The sequence below is a fragment of the Zalophus californianus genome, chromosome 2 (genome assembly GCF_009762305.2).
Source record: "Zalophus californianus isolate mZalCal1 chromosome 2, mZalCal1.pri.v2, whole genome shotgun sequence".
Classification (NCBI taxonomy): domain Eukaryota; kingdom Metazoa; phylum Chordata; class Mammalia; order Carnivora; family Otariidae; genus Zalophus; species Zalophus californianus.
Window position 1 is genome coordinate 42,085,269 of NC_045596.1, and position 25,788 is coordinate 42,111,056.

General features: G+C 46.3%; 1 protein-coding gene across 7 annotated transcripts in view; it reads right to left on the reverse strand.

The window, feature by feature from the left end:
* LNX1 (ligand of numb-protein X 1) overlaps positions 1–25,788 on the reverse strand; it is a 207,009-nt gene that overhangs the window by 72,397 nt on the left and 108,824 nt on the right. Inside the window, exon 1 of one of the 7 annotated variants that reach the window (XM_027600018.1) lies at positions 17,526–17,898. The exons of the other annotated variants lie outside the window; for them this stretch is intronic. Within the exon in view, the coding sequence (XP_027455819.1) occupies positions 17,526–17,617 (92 nt within the window). The 5' untranslated portion in view covers positions 17,618–17,898. Of the gene's footprint in view, positions 1–17,525; positions 17,899–25,788 lie in introns of those variants that run through there. 7 annotated transcript variants of the gene reach the window in all.

Below are 25,788 nucleotides of genomic sequence, written 5' to 3' on the forward strand. Positions count from 1 at the left end.
GATTTTCCTTATTTAACCATGAGGAACTGGTTAGGGATAACTACATAAATGCAATGCCCTTCAGCTGCGAATGTACCTCCTATGTTCAAGGTCAAGTCAAACACTCATGGGAAGCTCATGGGAAATGCCTAATAGGATTTCCTCTGGTAACTGAAGCTATCCATCCCCCAGGGGAGGAGATGGTCAGGTTGCCTCCTTTAGAAGACTGTCCTAACACAAGGGGCACAGCCACCAAAGGCGTCCCCTGAGGAACTCTTCCTGTGGAGGACAAGCTCAAAAACGGTCATAGGAAAGTGTCTAGAAACGTTACTGAGTGGAATGGTGCCAGACCACAAGCAGCTCCTGACCTCAGGTTTCCCTACTCCTTTGTCCAAGAACACGGCATATTCTACAAATGCGCCTTATAAAAACTTGTTCAGCAGTACTGATCTACAAACTCTGGGTTAGTTCTCGGAGCCACTCCATTCCCAGTGTAGTGCCTCTATTCCCACATCACTTCTTTATAAAGAGTTCCACAGACACTGATGTGACAGTTTCCTTGAATGAATGCTCTAAATGCCCCTCAAGAGCCTTTGATCACACTTAGCATGAGGTGCTCATGAGAAATCACTCCTTTGGGTTTCTCTTTTCTTTTTTTAATAAGTAGCTGGTTCTCTTCCCCTTCTTGCTTCTACACCTAACGATGCATATGACTTGGTTAAAAACCACCACCACAGAAGGTGTGGTAGATTGCATTTTTTACACTAGGATGTAAATAATAGCATCAACACAGAATTTCAGCTCCAACCCAGGGATCGTTCCTTTCACTGGTTGTAGAAAAATCTATCTCTAACATGGTTTTAGCAGTGAGAATTTCCTAGGAAACTCTACCTTTTTGTTTGCTTTATTCATAGCCCAAGCCAGTCATTATTCTGGCATGCCATTAGGTGAAGAAACTCACCCCCAGGCTTACTTTCTTTGCATTTTAAGGTGGTGGTGGGGAAGGTATACAGACTTTCCTGCCAAAGATGGTTTGCCTTAAAATAGGAGAAAAAGGTGTATATATTTTTTTAAAGGCAGCCAACTTGCATGAATACCTGGTGCTTTTGAGTGGAGTCCAATACCCAGCAAATGATGCAGGAATTATGAGTATGCCTGTAAAAGCTTTGAAATGGTAACCACTGCCTTTGAAGTCCTATGTGTACAATAGCCTGAGGTCCACCATTTCTTAATCGACTGAATCTTTTGTCTGAGGGTGGAGTTCTAGTCCTCCTTCTGTCCAGCATTGTTCCTGGGTGGAGAAGGGAGGCAAGCTGCAGTGTTTCCTATCAACAGGTAGACAGCAGCTGCACGTGCGCATGTATACACACACACACACACACACACACAGTGGGTAATTACAAAAGATGGGGATGTGGCCACTTTTTGGGTTCCTTTAGTGTTCTCCCACCCACTCCCTCTATTTACTCTAACCCAACACTTTGTGCCAAACACTGGCTCTGCCCTCAGACTCAGGAGCCTCTCAGTACTGCCTGAGCCCCCCACCGGTGGACAGCCCTGGGCACCTTCCTTTGCACTACTCCCCATCCGACAGGAGTCTAGGACCATACCCTCTCACGAGGTCAAGGAAGAGGTCTTTGAAAAAAGGGGGTGGGGTGGGGAGAGAGAAAGCTTTCAATGAACATCACTCTTTCTTCCTCTTTAAATGGACAATCTGGCCCATCCAGTCCCTTCTTTCTGGATGATGCTGTGGGGAAGTCAGTGACCCGCTGAGACAAGAGTATCCTAAGGCTGGGTAGGGCTTGGCTACTGTTAGTAACTGCTTCTCTAATTATGATCACTTGGAATGGGAAATATTAAGGATGCAAAGTATGTAAAGAAATTTGCATAGCAATTGGTTTCAATCAGCCATTGGCTAAATATAAATGTCCCCTAAGAAAACCACCATGGCTGCCTCCTCCACCACAGCAAAAATCCCAAGAACCCACTTCCAAGCCTGACACTCAGAACACGTAGTAAGAGAACACGCTTCACACACAAGCCTGAAGGCTGGGTGTCCGGACCGCCCCTGGGTGGGACACCACTGTGCCTGTTTTATCTGTGCCCCGTTCCGCTAGATTCCCACAAAAGCCCTGGGATGAGTGGGACCTCATCTTCAAGCCTCAGGGACCCAGATCAGCAGTGACAGGAAAACCCTTCCGCCTTGCCCTGTCCTCTGCTACCTAGAACAGCCTCTCCTTATAGTTCTGCTGCTCTGGGGGCTCCTACCAACTCCAGGGGAGTGCAGGGAGGAAGCACATGCATACTTGGATGTGGGGGTAAGGGATCAGAACCCCTAGGCTTCTTTTCTGAATGGACTAGGATTCATCTCTGGAAAACCACTAAATTGCAACTCCGGTCCAATCGATCTGAGTAAGTCTTCCATTTTAGAAAAGTCCATTGATCTGCTTCTCTGCCAGATGGCTTAAGCCTCGTATCCCAGCATGTGTTTGGTTAAAAGCTCTCCCCCACATCACCCGCTTCTTACGTGATGCATCTGGGATTCATAGGCTGTGATTCAAACTTGCAGGTGCGCAGCTCACTGGGGACACTACACACAGATTTAAAATGCAGCTGCCATTAGGGTCCAGTCTCATTACTTTCATGGCCAGGAGAGGCTGAACATGAGTGCACGGACACAGGGGCCCTTTTGGGTAGGGAGGCGGGGGGCGGGGAGGGGAGGTAACTGAAGACCCTCAACAGGGACAAGATGTTCTGCAACTTCTGGAAGTAATCAGAGAGCGCAAAGCCAAACAGCCCATTAACATTCGTGCACAGACAGTTGTACCTGGCCAAGTCCAAGTCCGGGACATCTGAGTGGTTGAAGGGGATCCAGAAAGGGGACTAAATCAGCTCGGTCCCACTGGAAGTGGGGTCAGTTCCAAGGACTGAATCAGTCTTGAAGGTTTTTTTTTGTTTAAACCACACTTTAAATAAGGTAGATTTCCTGCCTAACATCAGATCAGCCACCTAACCATCCTGTTCCATCAAAGGAGCTCTTGGTGCTTTACAGAAACCAAGGGCTCCCTCCGGCACTAACAGGACCACAAGAGCCCTCCGCCAAGGGGAGCTGCTAGATGCCCGGGGCCAGGGTCTGGACTAGAGAAGTGCCCCCTTGTTCTCTTCCCAGAAGGTCCCCAGCCATATTTCCTCCCCTTCTGGTCCTCTAATCCTGCAGAATCTCAACAAGTAGGGAAGTTATTTTCTCCTCTGCGGACAGTGCTAGAGTATATAGGTATTTACCTACTGAGTAGTCTGGGCTGACAAATTCCTTGGAGGTTTCCTAGTCCCTCCTTTTCCAATGGCTCTTAAGATTTGAGAGCTTTGGGATTTCTCTTCTTATAGTACGGGATTCACACAAACATTCTTTCACTTGCAGAAAACGATTCCTTTCCAGCTGGTTTAACTTCTGCTCTGAGCTCTTTAGAGTAAATGTATACATAAGTCACCAAATACCGGACTGCTGTTACCTAAACAGATGCTATAAAAAAAAAAAAAAAAAAAAAAAAAAAACAACTGCTTACTGTAGTTTTTAAGGTTAAAAAGTAGGCTTTCAGAAAACAGCAACAACATCTTGTAAACTGTTCTCTCTTTGCAATGGCTGCAAATAGAATTTAATTTCTGCATCCTTGCATGGGGCATCCATGACAAAGCTTCACTTGGCCACATGGTTAAGACTGGAAATTTAGTTTTCAGATGCTCCAGTTATTTTTGCTTGGGTTACTAATCAATACCAAATCTAATGCCATTTGAATAAAATAAAATTGGCTCAGCAACTACACTGTTCTTGCTAACAGCTCCAAATGACAATGGGGCTTCACGCGAATGTACTTCAATACCAACTTCAAAGTCAAGTGGCACCAGCTTGTAAAGTTTGTTAAGAATAAGGGTTATTGCTTGTAAAGCTTGTTAAGAGTAAGGGTTATTGCATTATAAACAGAGCTTTCTGTTGGAGTAGTCATGGGCAGAGAGTGGTTGCAGATTTACATGTCCTTGCTTATTGGGGTCAAACATTTGTCTTTAGTAAAGTAAGGGCGTTGGAGTATAGTCTAAAAATAAACGGCAGGAATGTGTGCTGTGACTTCAGGGTTCTGTAGTGGGTGGATGGAGTGATCGACCCAAGTTAGGATACAGATAGCAACTGAATAAATTCAGAAAAAAGCTCTCTAAAATCATGTTGATTTGGCAAGGTTATCTTACAAAGATAGTTTGGGTTGAATAAAATTATTTCCCTGGGGAAAAAAGAGTGAATAATTAGGACCAAGCTATAAGCAGAGTGGAAAATTCTACACTTCGGGAAGTTGAGCGACTTGAGTATGGTTTCTAAAAAGCAGATCAGCATATTCCATTGAATATGAATATTCCCTGAAATTTATAGTTCATAATTCTTTAATTCCAGTCTCTAGATCAAATGGCAGAAGTGGACACCTAGTCAGTCATGTCAGAGACTTAGGGTCACCAAACAGTTCTGAATACTGAAGAATAGGGTGCCCAGACAATGGATTGTATCAATTCAGCTCAGAGAAAAAAATACACAAGTTGAAACAGAAGAATTTAGCACTTAGCAATAGCTTTAGAATCTGTAAGCTCACCCTGCGTCATAAAGAACAGGCCAAGAAGCTTAAAAGAACACAGATCTACTAGGTTTTTAAAAGAGGCCAACACCGAAAAAAAAATGTTAAGACATAAAATGCTAAACTCCTTTAAGAATGTAAGCATAAATAAGTGAAATTGAGAGTTATAAACTCACATGGATCAGTTTGGACATAAAAGATAGGAATATTTGGCAGACACAAACATACATAAATCAGCTGCTCCAGATGACACATGTCCTCAGGGGATAAGAGAATTTGACTAACATGCTTACTGAACAACGGTGCAGTAAAGATGAATAATTATTTCTGAAAAATTACCTTGCACACAGGGGGATGTCAGAAGATTGGAAAAAGACCAACAGCATGTGATAGTGATATAGAAAGAAATCAGAAAGGGTAGAGAGAAATTAGTGTAGGATACATGCAGTTGTTGGTTATGGAGTAAGTATTAGGGGAGCAAAATCTAGAAGGGTCAGAATACCAGGGATGAATAAACAAAGAACAATCTGCATTTAAAGTACCATAGACAAGTTTATGAGATTATCTTGAGGACTTTAATACTGCTCTTGTGGTAGTTAAGAATGTAATGCTACAGGGAGGAGGGCATTGAGCCGAATGTGCACTGGGTCTTGGGAAAGATTTTCTCTATCAGTCCAAAGATTCAAAATGGAGGCTGAAGATGGATGGAAATCCCAAACAAATGAGGTGTTAAGCCTAGTCATGGAGAGGTGTTTCAGAGGGGGGATCTTAATCTGCCAACACATCAATGCCCTGACTCACTACCCTCATGGAAGACCCAGGGCAAGGTGTCATGAAATTTATGGAGGACACTCAGGTGGGGAGCGCCACAGAAGACCTGAGACCGGAGGAAGGAAGAAAACCAGGTCAGCCCGACACACCTGCAAACAGAATCCACCAAAAACAGGTCTGAACAGGCTGGAGAAACATAGAAAGCAACACAATTTAGGGATGAGAAAATTAAACATGAATTCACACTGAAGCTAAGGGCGGGGGGGGGGGGGGGGCGGGCATTGTGTGGAGAAGGAGGCCTTTGGTATCAGAGACTCATTTAGAACTACATTGGGAGCATGTGACCCAGAGTGATGTTGAACCAGGTGAAAGTTCCATCCCAACCTCCTTCAGAAATAATCCAGCCAAGGCTAAAGAGGAAGTAGCAGGTACTGGCCCTTCAGCCGGCCTGCCCAGGCACCAGCTCCTTTTCCACGGGTCTTACCACTCTTGGGAATCCTGGGCTGTAGGAATCCGCACTCATACTCTACAGATGAGGGAATGGAGGAGAGACATTAAGGCCACATAATGAGACATGGAGCAAGACAGTGTCAGATCTCGGTGTGCAAACAGGCCAGCCCGACTCCAAAGTCAGGCTCTCCCATATCAGAAGTCCTCACAGCCTTCCCCTGCTCCCTTCAGGTTTCTGCACAAATGCCACTTTCTCAGAGGCCTTCTTATATAAATAAACCAGGGTCCGGAGATGATGTCTTACTTCATACCACTTATTTCCAACTGATATGCCAGATGTTTGTTTACTGCCCTCTCGGAACATACGTTTACTGCAGGATTCTCAGAGCCTTAGAACACGCCTGATGTTTCATAGGTACTTGATAAATACCTGATATTAAATTATGTGCTTCCCAGGAATGAGTGCTTTCTTTTTACTAATTCATCTAGCGGTAGGTGGCTAAGTTTGGGGAAAAAAAAGAAAAGAGAAAAAGCACTTCTAAAACAAAGCACTTAGAGGGAAAGAATTCTAAGAAGTGGGAGAGAGCTTGCTGGATTTTTTTTTCAGAACATTGATTTACTTCCACTGAACAAAGCAATCTGTTTCTGGAATGTACTGATTTTATGAATAGAAATGCCCTGCCTTTGTTAAATAGACCAAGAAGCTGAAGGAGAACCAAGCCACTGCACTCCTTTGTGTCTCAATCCAACCACCCCCCGCCCCCACGTCAAGAAAGTAACAGGAGATGGATATACATACAAAGAAACCAGGTGAAAAGTTGAGAACTTGTCACCCTGATGCTTTCTTAATGATACTAAGCAACTGACAAGGGATTTAAAAGAAAAATCAAATTGACCACATTTCTCACAGAATAGCCTAAGCTGTCTGGTCATTTTGTCATCGAAGAAACAATTTAAGTTAGAACACTCTTTTCTTAGTTCCATTGACCCTCCCCGGTTCTATTTTTGAGCCCCAGACACCATTCCTGTCTAGCTACCATTTGGAGTTTTAAATTCTCTGAAGCAGGTCATAAGTGTTTTGGGGGTTTTTTACGGAGAGTCAGCATATCTCAAGTGTTTAATCATTCTTTTGTGACGTTAAAGGAATTCTAATTCTCCAATGAGGCTGGGCTGCCATCCTGAGTAGAACCAGAGGTGGCCAAAAGGGGGGATTCCTCCAGAAAGAGCCTCCAGTAATCAGACACCACCACCACCACTGCCTAGTGCCACACGGGGCTCTTTTCTGAAGAGGAAAAAGGATGCAGGGAACAGAGAAAGGAAGTTGGCTTGCAGAGTAGCAAAGGAGGAAGCAAAACCAGCTACCATTGGTCTCTAATGCTCATGTGCAGGCATGGTACAGAGGCTGTATACGCAGGAGTTCACGTAGCCCCTACCAGCACCAAAAGGCTGAGCTCAGAGGGGTTAAGGCAGACCTGCATCTAGTAAGTGACAGAGCCAGGGTCTGGCTGGCTCCGCGGTCCACGCTCACGCTCACCATGCTACGCGACCCGCACCTCCCTGATGACCCCTCAGATCCTCACATGTTTGTGTCATGGGAGAAGGGGTTTCTGCTTCTGATGTTGGCCCAGATGTTTTTCTATAAAAAAAACAAAACAACGCAGCATTTTGGAGAAAAGGGCTATTGCAGATGCATTCACAAGAGAATCCCTCTGACGGTCTCTTCATTCATCAAGAAGCTCATGAGGCCAAAGAGGTTTTTTGGCTGAGCCCTCTTGTGCCTATTTTAGTGGGGAAAAAAAATAATTATACCTGCTGGAAAGCTCCATCTTCAGGGTAATTTTAACTGGCCAGAGAAACTACACAAATATTTTGCCCAGAAAAATTTCATCTATAAAGCAGTTTGCTTTTCTGGTTTGGAGTCCATCACGGTCCCCAAATCTGGCCCTAGTGAATTCTAAAGACCTGCAGCAACTTGACACCCACCCCCAGTAACACCATCTTCACAGCAACAAAGGGAGATACAGTGGGGGTGAGGGGGTAGGGGCAGCCCTGGTCCTAGAATCAGGATGCCTGGATTCCAGGCTGGCTGGATCATTGAGGGGAGCTTCCCTAACCTCAAGGAGTCTTAGCTCGCTCATCAGGAGGATGGGGATTCACAGCGTTTGCGGTGAAGTTCAAGGGAGGTCATTCATCTACCATTACCACAGCTGTTTACAGCACACTTATGATATTCCAGGTGTCCACTAAGTGCCTCATGCGTGTATTTCATTTTTACCCCACGAAGTCCGTGCTACCATTAAGAGCCCTGATTGAAGGACAGAGAACTTGTGGCCCAGCTGAGGTGAATTAATCTAAGGTTACATAGCTGGTAAGCGATGCACCAGCATTTGAACTCAGATCGGAGTGGCTTCAGAGGCTACATTTTTAATTACTACAAGCTGAAGCTTGTAACTGCTTCATGATTGGGTTCAGCCCTGCCGTTCGGTTGCCATCTGTTGTACATGAAACCCCTGGAATGCCATGTTCAAATGTAAAGCCTTATTACTGTCAAAGGGCCCCCAGTTTGCAAACAGGCCAAGGAATTCCTGAGAGAGCATTCTGAGCATGCCCATCTGGTCAGGTCCCCTCAGAGGACACTCAATTCCTAATAGGTGATGTGTGTGGTCAGGTGCATCATTTAGCACATCTATGCCATTGCTTTGCCTGAAGCAGTTTAAAATTTTAATAACTAGCTCCAGCTTTATGGTTTCCTGAGGCTACATTAAAATGAACGCATTATTTTCCCCCAAAAGTGTCATGAAGTATTTGAGGTCACAGTTTGTTGCTGACAGGGCTGAGTCATTCAGATAAATTACTATGCCTCAGTTTCTTCTATATAAATGGGAAAATTGGACCAGATCATCTCCATGGCCTCCTTGCGCTCTAAAAAAAGGATGGTTCTGGGTCGCAGACTCCACCAGCCAAATAACATGCTGGATCGGGCCTTCCTCTTCAAACTGGGAGAGGGGGAAGATGGACAGGAAAGAGGAAGGAAGTAGGAGCTTCAGTGTCAAGGTAACAAGGAAGAGAGCTAAGTGTCTAAGGGAGACTCCGGGGAGAGAAGCTGGTGTGATAAAGGACCCACCCATGGGAGTAGAGCCACGTGGGAGGAGTGGTCCTTGCCCACCGACAAATGGCTCTGTCCTCTCTCGACTTTACCATGAGACACTGGATACCCTCTCTCAGCTCAGCCACTTACCTGCCTCTTCAGTGAGGGAGGGGAGAAAAAATAAAGGACTATATGGTTTCTTGATTTCAGGCCATCTGTGCTTATTGTAGATGGAGCTTTATGGTCAAATTTCATGACAGCAAAGACTCTCTATTGCAGGATGTGCCATTATTTTACAGATTATCAAGAAAGAAAAATACTGCCCACGCTCTTTGGACAGTGTCATTGATAATATCTCAGAGCAGGCTACATCTTAAGTATTTTAGAATTGATGAAATATGTTCTTGTATCTGCTGCTATTATTAAAATCTATACTTAAAGGGCTTGCCATGTACCAGGAGCTGTATTACATGCTTTACATAATCTCATTCAGCACTTACCACAGCCTGTGAGGTAGGGGTTGTTATCCCCATTTATAAAAGGAGAAAAGCTCAGAGAGGCTAAGTAACTTGCCCAAGGTTGCCCAGTTGGTAGAGACCGAATAGAAAGCTGAGTCAGTCTGACTCCAGAGCACGTGTCTCTAGTCACCAAATTCTCTCACCACCAACATTCACCGTGGTGGGCCATTTGATTATGGTTCTCGGGATGACAAAGGGACTTAGTCATTGTCTTGGGGCCCTGGCTTCTCCTTCTCTTACTCTAGACAGAAATGCTAATGAAGAAGAGGATGGAGAAGGGGCCACAGGTACCTCCTTGGCCCATGGGGCATTGGGAACACTCTTCTTAGCTTTGGATATGCAAGAGTTAAACACAAAAGAAGTGGGCACCAGAATTCTGAGAGCTGGCTCCATACAGAAATAGAGAAGTGGGTGGGGGGTAGAAAGTGGGGGAACACACAGACTGTAAGACTGATGATTATACCTCAAGGCATGCAGGAGCATTCCAAGGACTTGTCTGAGGACCTAGCAAGTATGAATTCATGATTGGGTCTTAAGAAGAGGACTCCTCAAACTCTAAATCAAGGTTTCACAACCCTGGTTCCTCCCCAGCCCCACTCTTGGTGGGAGGTGCGGAGGGCAGGTGAGGGAGGTTTATGAAAACAGGTATGGTTGAGAGTGGAGGAAGCTGGGAGAGTAGGGTCCACATGGGCCACACAAGGAAGTGATAGTCTAAAAAAAAAAAAGGGGGGGGAATGACTAAGAAAAGATGTCTGGTCCTTTGGCCCACAAGTTTTTGTTGGCCTGCAAACATGGGCCATTTCCTGCCCTATTCCTTCCAAGGCCAATCCCACAGACGGGCAGTGGGAAATTTACTGTTTATTTTGAAGGGGTGGTGTTCTAATGCAAGATGAGTCCTGAGAGCCTGTAACTCTGTGGTGGTCTCCAAAGTGCAGGCACCCATGAGGAATGTGGGGAGGATGCAACAGAACCCTTACGTAGACTTCATCCTTTACCAGTATTTGTGCGAGGTTTTCTAACGGGCAGAATATAGTAATATAGGTGTAAGCAGATAGCTCTACATTGGATAGGCATATGGACCAATTTCCTTCTTGATATAGGTCTGTGACCAAAAAGTTGGAAGACTATCACCCTCAGGAGAAGATACTCTCCCATTCTCTTCAAGTTCCCCTCAAAGATCTGGATGACAAGATCAAAAAAAACCCGTTCATTCTGGTTACGTTCATAAGATTATTTTGGATCTTGCCTTTACATTTCCCTCAACTTGGTAGTAAGTTAATATAATTTCTTTTTCTCCTTTTCCAGTGACTAGGCTAGTATTTGGAGTTTGCCAAAGCTGTATGCCTCAAAATTTACCTCAAGAGCTCTTTTTTGCACTGATAGAGTGGGAAGGGAGGGTGTATTTAAGAGATATGGCAACCAATTGCAGAGTGTAGACCTTATTAGCTCATGATTCAAACAACCTTAAGAGAAGATAGACATGGGGAAAATTTGAGCAGACTGGATATTTGATATTAAGGAATTATAGTTAATTGTTTCTAGTGTGATATTAGTGTTATGGTTAAGAATCTTTACCCTTTAGAGATAAATACTGAAAGGTCTACCAATCAAATAGGGTGTTTGAGTTTTGCTTCAAAACAGTTCAAGGATCTAGATACAACAAGACACCCATGCATCGTTAAGATGGGGGATAGGGTACATGGGAGATTTATTTTACTTTTCTCTCTACTTTTGCACTGGGATTTTCATTATAAGAAGTTAAAAGGAAAATAAAGTCAACCAAACATGAAACAATCAGTGAAGGAGTCCTGCCATGAAAGAAATCCTCACTTCGTTGGTCATGCACCTGACTGAATCATGTAACCCAAAGAAATACAAACACAATTGGCCAAGCATTTGGGTGGGATCTTGAAACTGCCAGAGTTTGCATGTTAGATCAGAAAGTGAATGGTTTGGGACTGGAGTTGCTTTACTGTTTGCAAAAGAGAACTTGCCGATTCTCAATGAAAATAAATAAGACCGTTAAGTTGGATCCCTGTGAAATTTGGACATCAAAGAATGATTATGAAGCAACATTTTGATAAGTATAAATGAACCAGGAACATGCGGCTTCAATTTCCTTCCAAATACACACGTTTGTAGATTTAAGGAAAAATGCTCTATTAAACATGTGCTAAACGGCAATGCTTCGGAAGACATTAAGAGAGTCACTGAACCCGAATGGTCCCTGGCTCTGGTCCCCCAGATTGGACCCTGTTCTTCTCCGTTGGAAAAGGATTTCTCCACCTCACCCCATTTCCTCTGTAAACTCTACCTCCTTCCTTCCGGGTTTAATCCAAACTTGACTTGAGATTCTCAAAACATAGGACAAGAAAAATCCAGAGATCAGCAACTTTTTTTTTTTTTCCTTTTCTGTTTTGATGAGAAAGAAGCAAATTCTTGGAGACCCAACTTGGAAAGTGTTTACTGGCAAATCCATAAAGCTCACCCTGTTGGTTTAAACTTGGAAAGTGTCGGGAGTAGTTAACACAGTGAAGTGCAGAGGAAATGGGGGCTGAGGTAATCTCGCTGTGCTCCCTCCCCTCCTCCCTCATGCCAGAAAGAGCCCAACGGCATCCATCTAGATGGGCCTCACGCAGAGCTCCACGTGGCACAAAGCTTTTGAAGAGGATGCTCTCCCAGGCTATGGCTCAGGGCCCAACGCCCAGCGCATGTCTGGCTGAAGTCAGCAAGGAGCAGAGAAGTTACTAAGGCTAGTGCTGCTGCAGGGCCTTGACCTAGAGAAAGGGACCCCGAGAAGCTGGAGCAGGGCCAAATGAGTGCCACATGAAACTAAGGCAAGCAATCTTCACTTGAGTGCCCAGAATGCCCAGCTAGGTGTGATTTAAGATGCTCTTTGGCCTGCAAAGTGAATGTTTTTGCTGCAGGAAGGTGGTGCAGTCTGTCAGAAAGTGTGTTTTGCAGGTTGGTCGGAGAAAGCTCTGCTAGGGAAGTGGTGGGTGGTTGGAGTCCTTGGACCTAAGACACTCGGTGGGTGTTCTGTGTCTCTGAAGCCTGGGCCCTACCCCACCTCCCAGGGAGGACACACACAAGGCTGCCACAGAGCTCCTGCTACTCTTGGCAACTCCTCCAGGAGGCCTCATCTGCCCATAGCCCTCAATGGTTCAAGTTACGAAATCCGAGTCCCTCATCTTAATTTCTCCGTGCACAGAATTCCAGGGGGAATAAGCCTTCCCTGCTTGGAACTGCTGTCTCGACAGGGGTCGGAGTGGAGTTTCTCCCTCCAGATACTGGCACAAACAACTGTCCACGGATCTGCCACGTATGAAGCAAAAATCTCTGGCTACAGACTGTAACAAGAGCCCATGTCCTGGCTTCCCGAGAAGTCACACAGCCAACGGGAGCAGCAGTGGTTTGGGGGACTGGCCATCCCGCGGCGCGCATTCCTCCCCGAGGCTGTAAACGCAAAGGGCAGCTTCCTGCTTTGCAAAGCGGGGCTTGGGGCACGCTCGAACTCCCACCACGGGTGTGGATGCAGCATCCAGCAGCGCAGGACATGGGAGTGAGAAGTACTGGGAGCAGGACAGGAGCTAGAAACGGTAAAGGTGGGGAAAAGGGGACAGAATTTTTCAGTTTTCTGTAAGTGGCTCTTGAGAGTTGGGGGTGTACCATCAACCGCATCTCACCAGCCACCAGACTCTAAGGTTTTTCCCTAGCATTCTTGCTAAGCAAAGTACGTAGAAAGACATTACCAAAGCCTCAGGAGAGCAAGACCATTGCTTTCTGCAGCACCAGAGACGAGGCTGGCTCGCATCATTATGAGCAGGATCAACGCTCCCTTCCACAGAAACCAAACCAGGGTCTTCTTTATCAGACCTTGCAATATATGTAGCAATTGGCCAAGATAGGAGCCAAATTCACAGCGCTCGGTTTAATCGAAGCGTGAAGGGTGTAGAAGCTGGGTGTGCACAAATGGACATCCCTCAAGCTCTCCCTCAGGACTCACCAGGTCGAGGAGACGGACAGGTAAGCCGCTGATGACACAGAGCAGACCTGGAGGGTGGAGTGCTGGTTCTCCGCAGAGGAAGTCAGGGCGCGCTGACATGCGAGCTGGAGCTAAGAGTTCTCTTATTGCAGTGCCCATAAGGATCACCTGGGGAGTTTTGTAAGCATGAATATGGAGGGGCCGTAAGGATCACTGGGGGAGCTTGTTAAGAATGAAGATGGTGGTCCCATAAGGATCACCTGGAGAGCTTCAGAATGAAAACAGATGCCCCTGCCAAATATTTTTGTTTTAGCAGATTTTAGAGCCCAAATATCTGCATCGAAAAAAACAAACCCAGCCCTCAGTTCTCACTCGTGTGGTCCTCAGAACCCATGCTGTTCTCGAGACTTCACCTATATGTCTCCTCATGTGTAGGGCAGCAAATGGGCCCAGAAGGATGAAAGGGCCTTATCCATGTTCATTCTGTGAGACAGAGAGTCTGTTTTCCACATTCGCTATGGAGTCTAGGAAATTCAGTTTGTGGAACGGTGGGGGTGAGGGTTCATGGGGGAAGAGAGCATGGCCCTTTACGGTCATGGGGTGCTCTTTGCCAGCCCTGAGAGCAATCCTAGATGCCCTGCCTCTAACCTATGGACTGGGATTCCACGTCAAATGTTCTGGTTTTAGGCTGCTTCTGTGGGATTCACTGCCCTCTGCATCAAGGCACTAGGTGACCATGGACGTGTTTACAGATGGAGCTGCCCAGGGTCATAAACTGTTGAGTCTGAAGGCCAAACTGGGCAGGCAGAAGTGATCTGCTGGAGAGTTGTTTTGTTTTAAATTGATGCTTTTAGACATTATACATATCTTATATAATATGTATCATATATATCATATGTATTTAAACAATAATATATATTAAATTATATGTAATGTCTAAAAACACTTGAATTACATACGTGCGCACACATACACACACACACACACTACAGTTGTTCAGAGGCCTCACCACTTCCTTTTATCTTATACCTGAATGACTCACATTCTGAAATAACCCCTGCCCGGTTCCTGTAGGCATTGGAGTTTGTGGCCCCCAGGGCCACACACTGTAACTGACACTATTTACAGGATTACTTCCAATTTTCCAGCTGGGCTCTGTGAGAACAGGACTCAGACTGAGAGAGCCTTTGCCTTTGAGAGGAAGGAAAACCCAGGAGGGTCTCTGCAGCTGGGAGCACGGTGGACACAGGTCAAGCTCACCCAAGGCCAAGGCGCCAAAGCTCAGACAAGGGGGGGCAGGAGGAAGCATGGCTTCCCAGCACTTTCTAGTGAGTCCACTCAGCTCTGCCTGCCTTCAAGATCCCAGTGGCCTATGGCAGTGAGAAAAGTGTCTCTTCGTCTCAGGAACATGCAGCCACCATCCCATGGCCCTAGCTTCCAAGAACGGTGAAGGGACCCAGCGGTCCCATTTACTGCTCTCCATTATCATTTCTCAAGGCTTTGGTGACAACCACAGCCACCTTGCCACCTCTGTAGTGCCCTTTACCCTGCCTGAAGTGCTTTCTCTTCCCATCCGTGATTCTGCCTAAACTTTTTCTAATGACTTCAAGATCCAGCTCAAACCACCACCTTCCCTAGAAGCATTCCCCGACCAATTTCATGGAAATGGGCAAACTCCACCTCCTCTCAACTTATTGCCTATCCTACTTTTTAGAGACATATGCCCTTATGCCTTGGCTCATTGTTAATATTTCTGAGGTGTATAAATTTCATCGTCTCAATTGGATCGTCAGCTCCTTGAGGGCTGGTACCATGCCAAATTTTTTACCGCCTGTATTGCTCAAAGCACTGCCACAGTACCTGAAATGTGTCATTAATTTGCCGCTTAGTTCATTATCACACCAGTAGCATCAGGTGATAGCCACACAGAATTCTCTCATCAATCATGCCCAGTGACTTGAGGCTTCCAGAAAGTTCTGGCACATTAGTCTGGGAATGCCATCCTGGCAATTTCCTGGCATTAGGCTTCTTGGATTGTTTCACATTTTGGAAAGAATGGCCTGCTTGTGTCCAGTTACTCAACAGAAAAGTGGCCTTGATTCACGTACTTGTAGAAAAGAAAATTGAGAAGCCAGTGTGGAGAGCCTTCCTTTAATTAGACCATAAAAATGAAAGTAAATTAGTGGAGAGCTCCTCAGGAGCACCCGCAGTGGCTTCAGTTGTGGTCCCCTAGGAGATGTCCAGCAGGAACTTGTGAATGTGACCTTACTTAGAAAAAGACGTAATTCAGCTAAATATCTCAAGAGGAGATCATCCTGGATGATGCGGGCCCTAAATCCAATGCCAAGTGTCCTTATAGGAAGAGGAAATGACAGAGAATTGGAAAGGACACCAGTGGGAGGTCATATGGAGACAAAAGCAGAGATCGGAGTGAGGTGGCCAGGAGCCAAGACACGCCTGGAGCCACCAGGAACTGGAAGAGGCAAGGGAGGATTCTTCCTGACAGCCTTCCTGGAGAGTGTGGCCCTGCCCACACCTTGATTTCAAGGCCCTGGCCTCCAGAACTATGAGAGAAGAGATTTCCGTTGCCTTAACTTACCGAGCATGCGGTCACTGCTGCAGCAGCCCTAGGAGAGGAGCCCGGCCACCAACAAGGACAGCAGGTGGCGGTGAGCGTGCAGAGGAGGAGCGCTCTGGCACCAGATTTCAGAGACACCATCAAGGGAGAAGAAGGAGACTTGCCACGATCCCAAGGAGCTCTGCCCTTGTATATTTTTCTAGAAAAGCTTCCATATGCCATTATTACCCAAGAGATGCTCACCACTCAGGCTTAAGCCAGATACTTCCCCTTTGAACCTTCTTATCTGAGGGGTGTTACATTTGAAAAAGATGGGACCAGCTAATCCTGAAATGCAGGGCCCTCAAAGGGAATCGTCTGCCTCCAAGGACCTAGGTCCCTTGTTCTCTCCTCTGTTTATCAAGAACTTATTGAGCATCTACTGTGCTATGCACATTGGCCAGTCTGGCTGATTATAAAGGAGGTCCTGGTTATCACCACACATTCTGGAGGGTTACCTCTATCTCTGTACGACCCACGGAGCTGTTCTAGGCTGGGCTCTATGAATTCTAATCAGAATGCTTCTCATTTGCCCACCGACAAGAATTTACACATAAGCTAGCCCTTGCGAGGTTTCCGCATCCAAAAGGTGAGTGAGGAGGAACACACTTTTGTGTCAATGCTCCCAGCATTGACTGAGGCACACACACCTCAGCACTTTTTCCTCTGTTTGCCAGAAGCTGTTCACATTCACCTGCAATACTCTTTCCAAGCTTACTAACAAAAGGAGCCAGAAAAACACCACTGTAGAGTTTGGGTGTGTGAGTCATTTCCTTTTGTAAAATGGACATAGGTCACGTAGGAACACGTCTTTATTTATTCATTTTTTTCGAGAGGCACAGTGAAGTATTTAGGGGCGAAAGGTCATGACTGCAATTTACTCCAAACCACCTGAATAAAATACACGAAGCAAATGTGGCAAAGCAGTCAAGGTGATGGGATGTGGGGGCTCCCTGCCCACTTCTCTCTGCTTGCTCATACGTTTAAAAATGGTCAAACCCCAAGCTCCAGCGGATGCCTATTGTTTTACACAGAGGGTGACCTCTCTGCTGTGCTGAGGCTGTATGTGTTTTCAGGTACGAAGACTGGGTTCCCAGTAAAAGGAACTAGAAATGCCTGACAGGGGCTGCAGATCTGTGTCTGCAAGCTTGGTTCGTAATTGCTCTTTGGTTCTATTTATGGAAGGAAGAGAAGACACATCTATTGAGAAAAAGTAGAGTACAAAAAAAAAAAAAAAAAGGCAGTGTTGGCACAGAAGCAGGAAGAAAATGCCTCGCTGGGAAAGCGGAGCATCCGTAAGATGGTGTGTGTGTTTTTTTGTTAAGTCACAGACCTAAGCATGTCACTCGAGACTGCTGGCTGGCTGCGTGCTTTGTCGAGTGCATCTAGCTCATGAGGGACTGATTCCTCTAAACAGACATACCAGCCAGGGAACGGACTCCGGTTCCACCCCCGACACACCCAACACACAAACACAGGCAGGCAGCGCTATGGCGGGACTCACAGTTCTGAGCACAGGAAGTGCAGGTTGCCCACATTGTCAATGTAGTTGGCAGGGCTGAGCCAAGGCAGGACCAGCAGCAGAAGTGCCTTCATTTTCCGACAGGAGGCTGCTTTCTTCCTGGCCACCTTCGCTCTGTCAGCTGCAGGGGCCCAGCCCAGCTCAGTTCCCTGAAACAAACCTGGCCATATCCCCACAATCAGCAGAGAGAAGGCATCAGATGTGGAGCCCTGGGATGGAGCCACGCTGATAAGTCACAGGCCTGGAAGAGGGTCGTGCCCTCTGCTTCTCGGATGGGGAGATATAAGACCAGAGGGACCCACCACGGTTGGCAAGAGGTCTCGGGCTGAGAGCAAGCAGGCTGATGCCCGGGAGAGGGACTTGCCCCTCCTGCAGGATGCTGACTGGTTCTTGGGAAGCAGCTGGTACATTGACATCACCGGCCGGGAGCAGATGGGCTGAAAGCTGAGCTGCGTGGGGAGAGGGCACGGGCATGGCACATTCAGACCCCACTGTGCAGATAGGCAAATCATCAAGAGCTATCCCCCAGTTTGCTAGAGGAAGACACTCTAAGAAATTAGCATCCTTGGAACACAGCCTGGAGATCGGAGCTCGAAGTGAGTCTCCAGATATTGCGACAGAGGAGGGTTAAACATGAACCAGCTCCGCGCCTGAGTGTATATTTAGAACTTGCCTTTAGGATGTTTTACCTATCTCTGGCCTCACTACACTGGCGGCTGTAAGAGAAGTGACAGCTTCTCTACTCATCTGGACAACTGGCCCTTTGCAAGATTAGGCTGTGTCGCTCTCCTTGAGGATAGCAGAGAGCCGTGATAGACCTAGAGTTCTGTCCAAACCAGGTTCAGGTTCTGGTTCTGCAAGGAGGGAAGTCTCTCTGTTCCTCTTCCTCCCCTGAGCGGCTGAACTAAGCTCTGGCACCAGCTGTGGGATGTTGGGCATTTCATGTAATCCCCCAAGCCTCAGCCACCTCCTCTCTGAAGTGGAGCTCTCTTCATGCCTGACCTGCTGGGGGGTCCCGCGGGGGGCTGGGCCACATTAGCACTTGCAGCGTACAGATTAGTGACTCTAGCCCATGCTCTCTACGTTCCCATTAGGACTTCTTTGCATGCCTAAACTCTGTGATGCCCCCAGAAGCCCCCGGGGCTCCCCTCCTTCTACCCCATCTTCAAGAGGACTAGAATCTGGGACCTTAGTGGCTCAGTCGGTTAAGCGTCTGCCTTCGGCTCAGGTCATGATCCCAGGGTCCTGGGATCGAGCCCCACATCGGGCTCCCTGCTCAGTGGGGAGCCTGCCTCTCCTTCTGTGTCCTGCTCCCCCTGCTTATGCTCTGCTTGTGTGCACTCTCTCTTGGACAAATAAATAAAATCTTAAAAAAAAAGAGGGCTAGAATCCATTTGGGTCTTTGCAGCTCGAGGCCTCAATCTTAACAGAAATGGCTTAAATGGATAGTTTCACTAATGGCACCCAAGCAATTCCAGCAAACTAGACCGGCCAGGACGCAGACCCGGGAGAAGTCCGTGAGCTGAGAACAATTGCAATGAGCTGTAGAAACAGGAATTTGGCCTCAGAGCAGTGAATTTACCTGAGGCGGGCCTGAAAGAGTGTAAGCACAGTAGAACCTTAGAATGTACGGGTTTAACTGCTGCAATTTCGGGCAGAGATAAGCCATCTTGATAAAGCAGGACATGTATTCATTTATAGTTTTGTTGAGGCTCTCATTTGAATTCCATTCCTTGTAAGCCTAGTATGCAAGAGTGAGTCAGGGCTGGGGGAAAGGAAGTAAAATGAAATAGCTGCACAAAGGAAGTTAGGTTTGGTATTTAGCTGCTGGAATCAAACAGATGACGTTGAACCCTAGCTCCACCACATCCTAGCTGTGTGACACTGGGCATGTTGTTTAACCTCTCTGAACCTCTGTCTCTTCCTCTGTAAAAGAAAGACAATAATAACAGTGCTTACTCATAGGGTTGTTAGGAAGGTGGAACGAGATGATGCCTATAAAGAGCAAAAGGCTCAATGAGTGTTAGCTATCATTATAAAAATTGTTATTATTAATAATAATAATGAATAATAACCACTCGTAACAGTGAGGGAGCCCAGCAGGCAGCCCAGCACCTATCTCCAAGAGGCGTTGTTATTCTCTTCTTTTCTTTCCTCCCGCACCGTTAGGGACATGAAATGTTACAGCCTTTTCCTGAATATGGAGTTTCACGGAGTCCTGGGACATGCTCTTCTCAAGTGTCCAGGATCTGCTGGATAGATCATGGCTCAGGAAAAGCATGGTGTCTAAAAAAAGGCTGTGGGTTTCATAGTGTGCTAGATTGTAGTTCTGATAATCTTGGACATGTCAGAGTGCTTCTCCAAGTCTCGATGACAAAAAAAGGATGGTTATGCACCAACAATGAATCACGGAACACTACACCAAAAACTAATGATGTAATGTATGGTGATGAACATAACAATAAAAAAAAATTTTTAAAAAAAGGATGTTTGCTTGCCCTTTTACCTCCTTGCATAAAATTCACTAATGGATATGAATGCAATATAAAAACGAAGGAATTTTGTTGTTACTTCTGTCACTACTGCAAAAACTGCTGGTTGCCTACCCAAGATCTGATCTTCTCTTCTGCCTTTTAACAGAACCTAGGTTTAGTTCGTGGTGGTAATAATGCACTTTAGCCTCTCTCACAGATGGGTGGCCATATAACATAATACTGGCCAGTGAGGTATAAGCAGAAATTAGTGGGTAAGGCATCCCAGAAAGTTTTTTAAAGCAAAAGTCTCAGTTTGCATGTTGTCGATTTGCCCTTCCCACTGGTTCTTCCTACCTGGAACTTATTTCTGCCTGGAACTTAGATGTGATGCTAGAGTTTGAGTAGCCATTTTGGGATCAAGAGGTGACAAAATTGAGGATGAAAGCTAATCTGCAAAGCAGAAAGAGACTGGATTCCTGATGGCATCATGATAACATCATACTAGTCATGGACTTCCTACCCCTATACTTTCTGTTATATAAGAAAAATGAAACTTTTATAAAGTTAAACCAATTCAGTTTGAATTTTCTAATATCTGCCATCAAATACAATCCTAATACAATCCCTTGGGGATAGAATCCCAATGGTCATATTCTGTAGCGACATTGCCAGTAAATAGCCCTAACCCTAAACCTTGTACCCTTTGCCTAAGTTCTATCTAACTTTAAATGTCATCTCAGATATCACCCATTACCTCCTCTTTTCTTGCCTCTTTTCACTAAACAAGGAACTCCTGGGAGGCAGGAGCTCTACTGGTCTTGTTCTGCACTGTATCCTCACCATAGTGCCTAGAACACAGTAGATACTCATAAATATTTGTTGAAGGAACTAGAATTCAACTCGGTTAATGAGTCAACTTTTTGGACCAATCTTTCTTGATCAGAAGCAAATTAGCAAAACAAAACAAAACCAAAGGACTTCAGGACTTCAAACGGGCCAAGAGCCACAGCAGGGGTCAAACATTCATACGGATGGATAACAAATGTCCAGGAAGAAAGGAAAAAGGTAAGGAAGATTTCAGGGCATGAGTGCCCTGGAGAATGTTGTTTCTTTAGCAAATTGCTTGGAACGTGATAGAAACTCAGTGGTTCTCCCAGAAGGCAAGGCAGGACAACTGCCTCATTTCTTCTGTGCCCAGAGGAGTGTCAAGAGCAGCTCTCAGCCAGGTAGGAACCGGGAAAAAGTTGGGCTCAGGATTGGAATGTCACTTGAAGTATGTATGTCAAAACACAGTTATAGGGAAAATGTGGAGCCTGGCTGACATGACCAACAAGACCTGTAACCTACCTTTTTTTCCACAGAGCAATGCTCCCCTAGACCTTTCCTCTGGCAGCAGAATCCTCCCTGCACCACAGACAGTAACTGTGTTTGTGTTGTACTGAACACACTAACGAAAGGGGTCGCCTGCGAGAAGTAAAGGTCAAGAGAGGTTCTGGGGTAGGTCTTTGGAGAAGAAACTCCGGGGACTTGGGGGTGCAAAATTAATTAAAACAAAACAAAACCCCCGGAGCCTTCAGTCAGGTATGTCTTGGGCCAATTATACACATTTTCATTCAGGGTTGTTTTCAAAACACTGAACAATGATCTCTTTATTCCTGCTAGTAGCTTAAGGGTCCGCTTTATTATCCCCCACAGTTATTATCTTCCATAAGATAGAAACTGAAGGGCAAAGGGAATTATTCTATGAAACAATTCAATGTGCACGTGATTTCAACTTCTCCACTCTTCAAAGGTCATTTTCTCAGGGGCAGAAATCATGGTGTGTATAGATTTTTCTTTCATTCTGGGCCAGGCCTATTGAAGATCCTTGATAAATATTACACATGTGGATGATGCTATTACACAAGGAAGATGTAGTCTTGAGCCTCAGACCACTCCCATTGATGATCAAGGAAGTGAAGGCTTTCCTCCCACACACCCTCTCACTGCTCTGGGTCAAGAGTGATGCATCAGACTGGCCCTACAGCAACTATGCCATGTCTCCTGGCAATGTCCTTTGGTTAAGAAGGCTCTCTGTCCCTCGACTCAACAAGCCTGTCACCCTCATGGGAATTCTTTGCAGGAGACCTATGCGATGGAAGTCCACAAGCATCTAAGAGGACGGAGGTCAATGGAAGTAGCCAGAAGATTCCAAACATTAGCTCACATGCTCAGGCTTACTCTCATGGAAGAACCCCCTCGTCTGAAGAGGACGGGGAGCTGCTGGTCCAGCCAGTCATGCACAATCACAATCAGTCCTAAATGTTTTACTTAAGGATTTACATTCAACTCAGGGGCTCAAGTGGCCAGATAACAATGTTTACAACAATGTTTACAAATGACATGAATTCTGGAGAAAACAGGCAGCGTTTGTTTAAAGACGAGGCTGCTTGCATCTCTGGGTCAACAGTTAGGATGAGTGTGGACCTATGGACAGGTCATAAACAGAGACCTCAGCTGAGAGGAAAAATATTTCTCTACCACGTCTTCTTTTCTAGAGGGACAATGGCAACATTCTAAATGTGATTCATTTCTGAAGAGCTCTGTATTCAAGGAGCCCAAATGAAATAAGCTCCCATTCCACAGGTGGAGAAAGCTAAGTCTGCAGTTCTCCATGAAGCCCGGGACTGTTCGGATACTGGGACCCGCTGGGAGGGAGTGTGTGGACCCACATTGGTCACATGGTGGTCTTCAACCAGAATTGTAGTTAAGTCTCCTTACTGGATAGACCCTGAGCCTGCCTAGTTTATATTCATTCCATTTTTGCCACAAGGCAAAGAATATTTTTTAAAACTCATTACATTTTAAATACCAAAACTGAGATGCAAAATTTACAAAGAAAGCTATCTTCTAGTACAAATGTGTGACCACGCTCTGGTACCTGCAGCCACCAACCTGGAGGTCTCTTATAGAGACCTAAGGAAAACCCTTGCTTCCTGGTCACCTCTTGGTGGTTCCCAGTTAAAGGGACTCCAGAGTAGTAACAACTTAATCTTCATCTCCCTTCTGAGGGATAGGGGAAGAGATGGTCCGCTGGCCCAGTTGCTGGCCCGACACCTAACAGGGCTCCAGAGTCAGGTGCTGGATTCGCTCCAAGTTTTGAATCCTTGCCAATCAAACGCCCACAGGGTGGGAGGGGAAGGAGTGTATCTTAAGCATTTGATGACTAATATATACAACATATTTTTGGAAATGTTGGTTTCGACCTACTTAGGAAGCTGATGTGTGGCGCAGACCAAGAGCCGGTCTTGAGACCTACACCTCCCTTACGTGGGAGTTTTCCCCTCACAGGGAGCTGCTGCTGGGTGCTTGTGAGAAACTCTGAGGCCTCAGTGTGAAGAGGTGATTTCAATTAGTTTTGGGTTCTTTCCTCACTGTTGTTTTTCTATTGTGCATATCATTATCAGCTGAGGATTCATCCAGACTTTTCCCTGGGCTTCCTTGAGGTGTGTGGGCCACAACGCCTGTGTGGGTGGGTGAATGACCTTCCCACTCCGGGCAGCTGAGGGGTGCTAGTGTCCTCTCTCCCCTGGAGACCCCAGAGGACCCAAGTGCTTCTTTCTGGCCCTTCTTCTGCCCCACTTCTGTTGTGAACTCACCCTCTGATCCATATGCCATCTTCTCCCCAGTTTTCAGGATAATCTTGGCCCCAATCAGTTCTTAATGAGGAAGTGAGGAGAAGCTGCTATGTTCACGTTGTCTCCAGAGACCACCCGCATTTCTTTCCTTTGCTCTCCCCTCTCTTTTCCCTCCCCTACGGAGCTCCTGTGGTGGGCAGAACAACGCCTGCCCCCACAGACGGCCACCTTCTAATCCCAAGGGCCTGTGGATAGGTCACCTTACAGGGCAAAAGGGACTTGGCAGATGTGACTAAATTAAGGATCTTCAGATGAGGAAATGATTGTAGATTACCCAACTGGGTCCAATGTAATTACCAAGTGGGCAGCAGGAAGGCCAGAGCCACAGACAGAGATGGGATGATGAAAGCAGAAATAAGAGAGTGAGAGAGAGACAGAGACCAACAGAAAGAGAGAGGGGTGCCTGGGTGGCTCAGTCGGTTGGGCGTCTGCCTTCCGCTCAGGTCATGATCCCAGAGTCTCGGGATCGAGCCGCACATCAGGCTCTCGGCTTGGTGTGGAGTCTATTTCTCCCTCCTACCCTACTCGTGCTCTCTCTCAAATAATAAAAATGGATAAAATCTTAAAAGAGAGAGAGAGGGAGAGACAGAGAGAGACAAAGAGATTGACAAACAGAGAGACAGAGAGAGACACAGAAAGAGAAACACAGAGACAGACAGGCAGAGAGACTGGAAAATGGTCCACTGCTGGCTTTGAAGATGGGGAATGGGGCCACAAGCCAGGGAAGGCAGGCAGCCTCCAGAAGCTAGGTAAGGCAAGGAAGGGGATTCTCTCCTAGAACCAGAGGGAATCAGCCCTCCCAACTCCTTGATGTCAGTCCAGTGCACCCCATGCTGGACTTCTAACCCTCTGGACTGTAAGATAACACATCTGTGTGATTTGAAGCCCCGAGTAGCAATCATTTGCTACAGCAGCAATAGGAAACTCATACAGCCCCAAACACCAAGGTAGAGGGTGCAAATGTTGGGAGCAGGGAATGTGATGGGTGAGGGAGCTCTACCAGGGCCTTTGTCCTCCACCACTCCTCGCCTCCCCTAGCCAGTGTGGCCCTGGACTTGGCCCTGGCTCTGCCCCAGCAACTGTCAGCATCCGCCTCTCTCTGGCCTGCCCTAGACCTACTTCCCTGCAGACAGTACCTCTCCCCCTGCTGGGCCAAACTTCCAACAAAGATCACAAACAGCCTCCCTCACCCCCTTCTCCTCTGGCCAAATCTCCTGGGCAATGAGAAGAGGGGTACCCTAGTTCAGATGCCAACAACAGAGGGTCAGAGGCAACCTGCAAACTTGGGTTAGATGCCTTTCACTCAACATCCTGGGGGTGAAAAGCAAGTTCACAGACATAATTAGCATGGAAAACAAGTGCTAAGCATTAAGGCCCAGCCACTGCCCTGGATGCAAATCCACGTCAGAGAATCTGAAAAACAAAGACTCAGACTCACAACCTGAGGTATGTGACCTTTAGAAAAAACACCTGCACCTACCTCTTGCCCTTGTCATGACAGGAACCAAAGTAAACACTAGCTTCCACATTTCCTCTTATGAATAATTGTGGTATTATTGTTCACCCTCTCTTAAGCACCTTAAATGTTCTAAGAGAGTGCCTCATGTGAAACGAGATTCAGGGCTGTCCTGAGGCCATCCACGGGGGGAATGCCCAGGAACATGACAATGTAAGTGGACAACCTAAGAAGCAGACAGGTGGAGTGCATGATGCTGGCCACCAGCGGAGGTGGTGACACCATCGCTCTGCCACCCATGTGTACCTTGGCCAAAAACTTAGAAAAATCACCGGAAGACAACAGTTTTCTACATTTCTCCATTGAAAACTTTGCTGGCAATACCTCGCATCTCCTCAAAGAAGAGTTGGCCTTCGTCAATTCCCATACAGAGGACATTTTAATAATGGATCAAATTGGGAGACATTTTTTTTCTGATGTGAAAAGATAAGCAGTGCCTGCCAGGAAATCTTCTGGGGGCCATGAGCCCCAGAGAAAGATGCTCCTCAGATCTTTCCAGTATCTTTGACATTTTAGAATGCACACATATGAAATAAGCCAGCCACAAAAGGACAGATATGGTATGCTTCCTCTTCTAA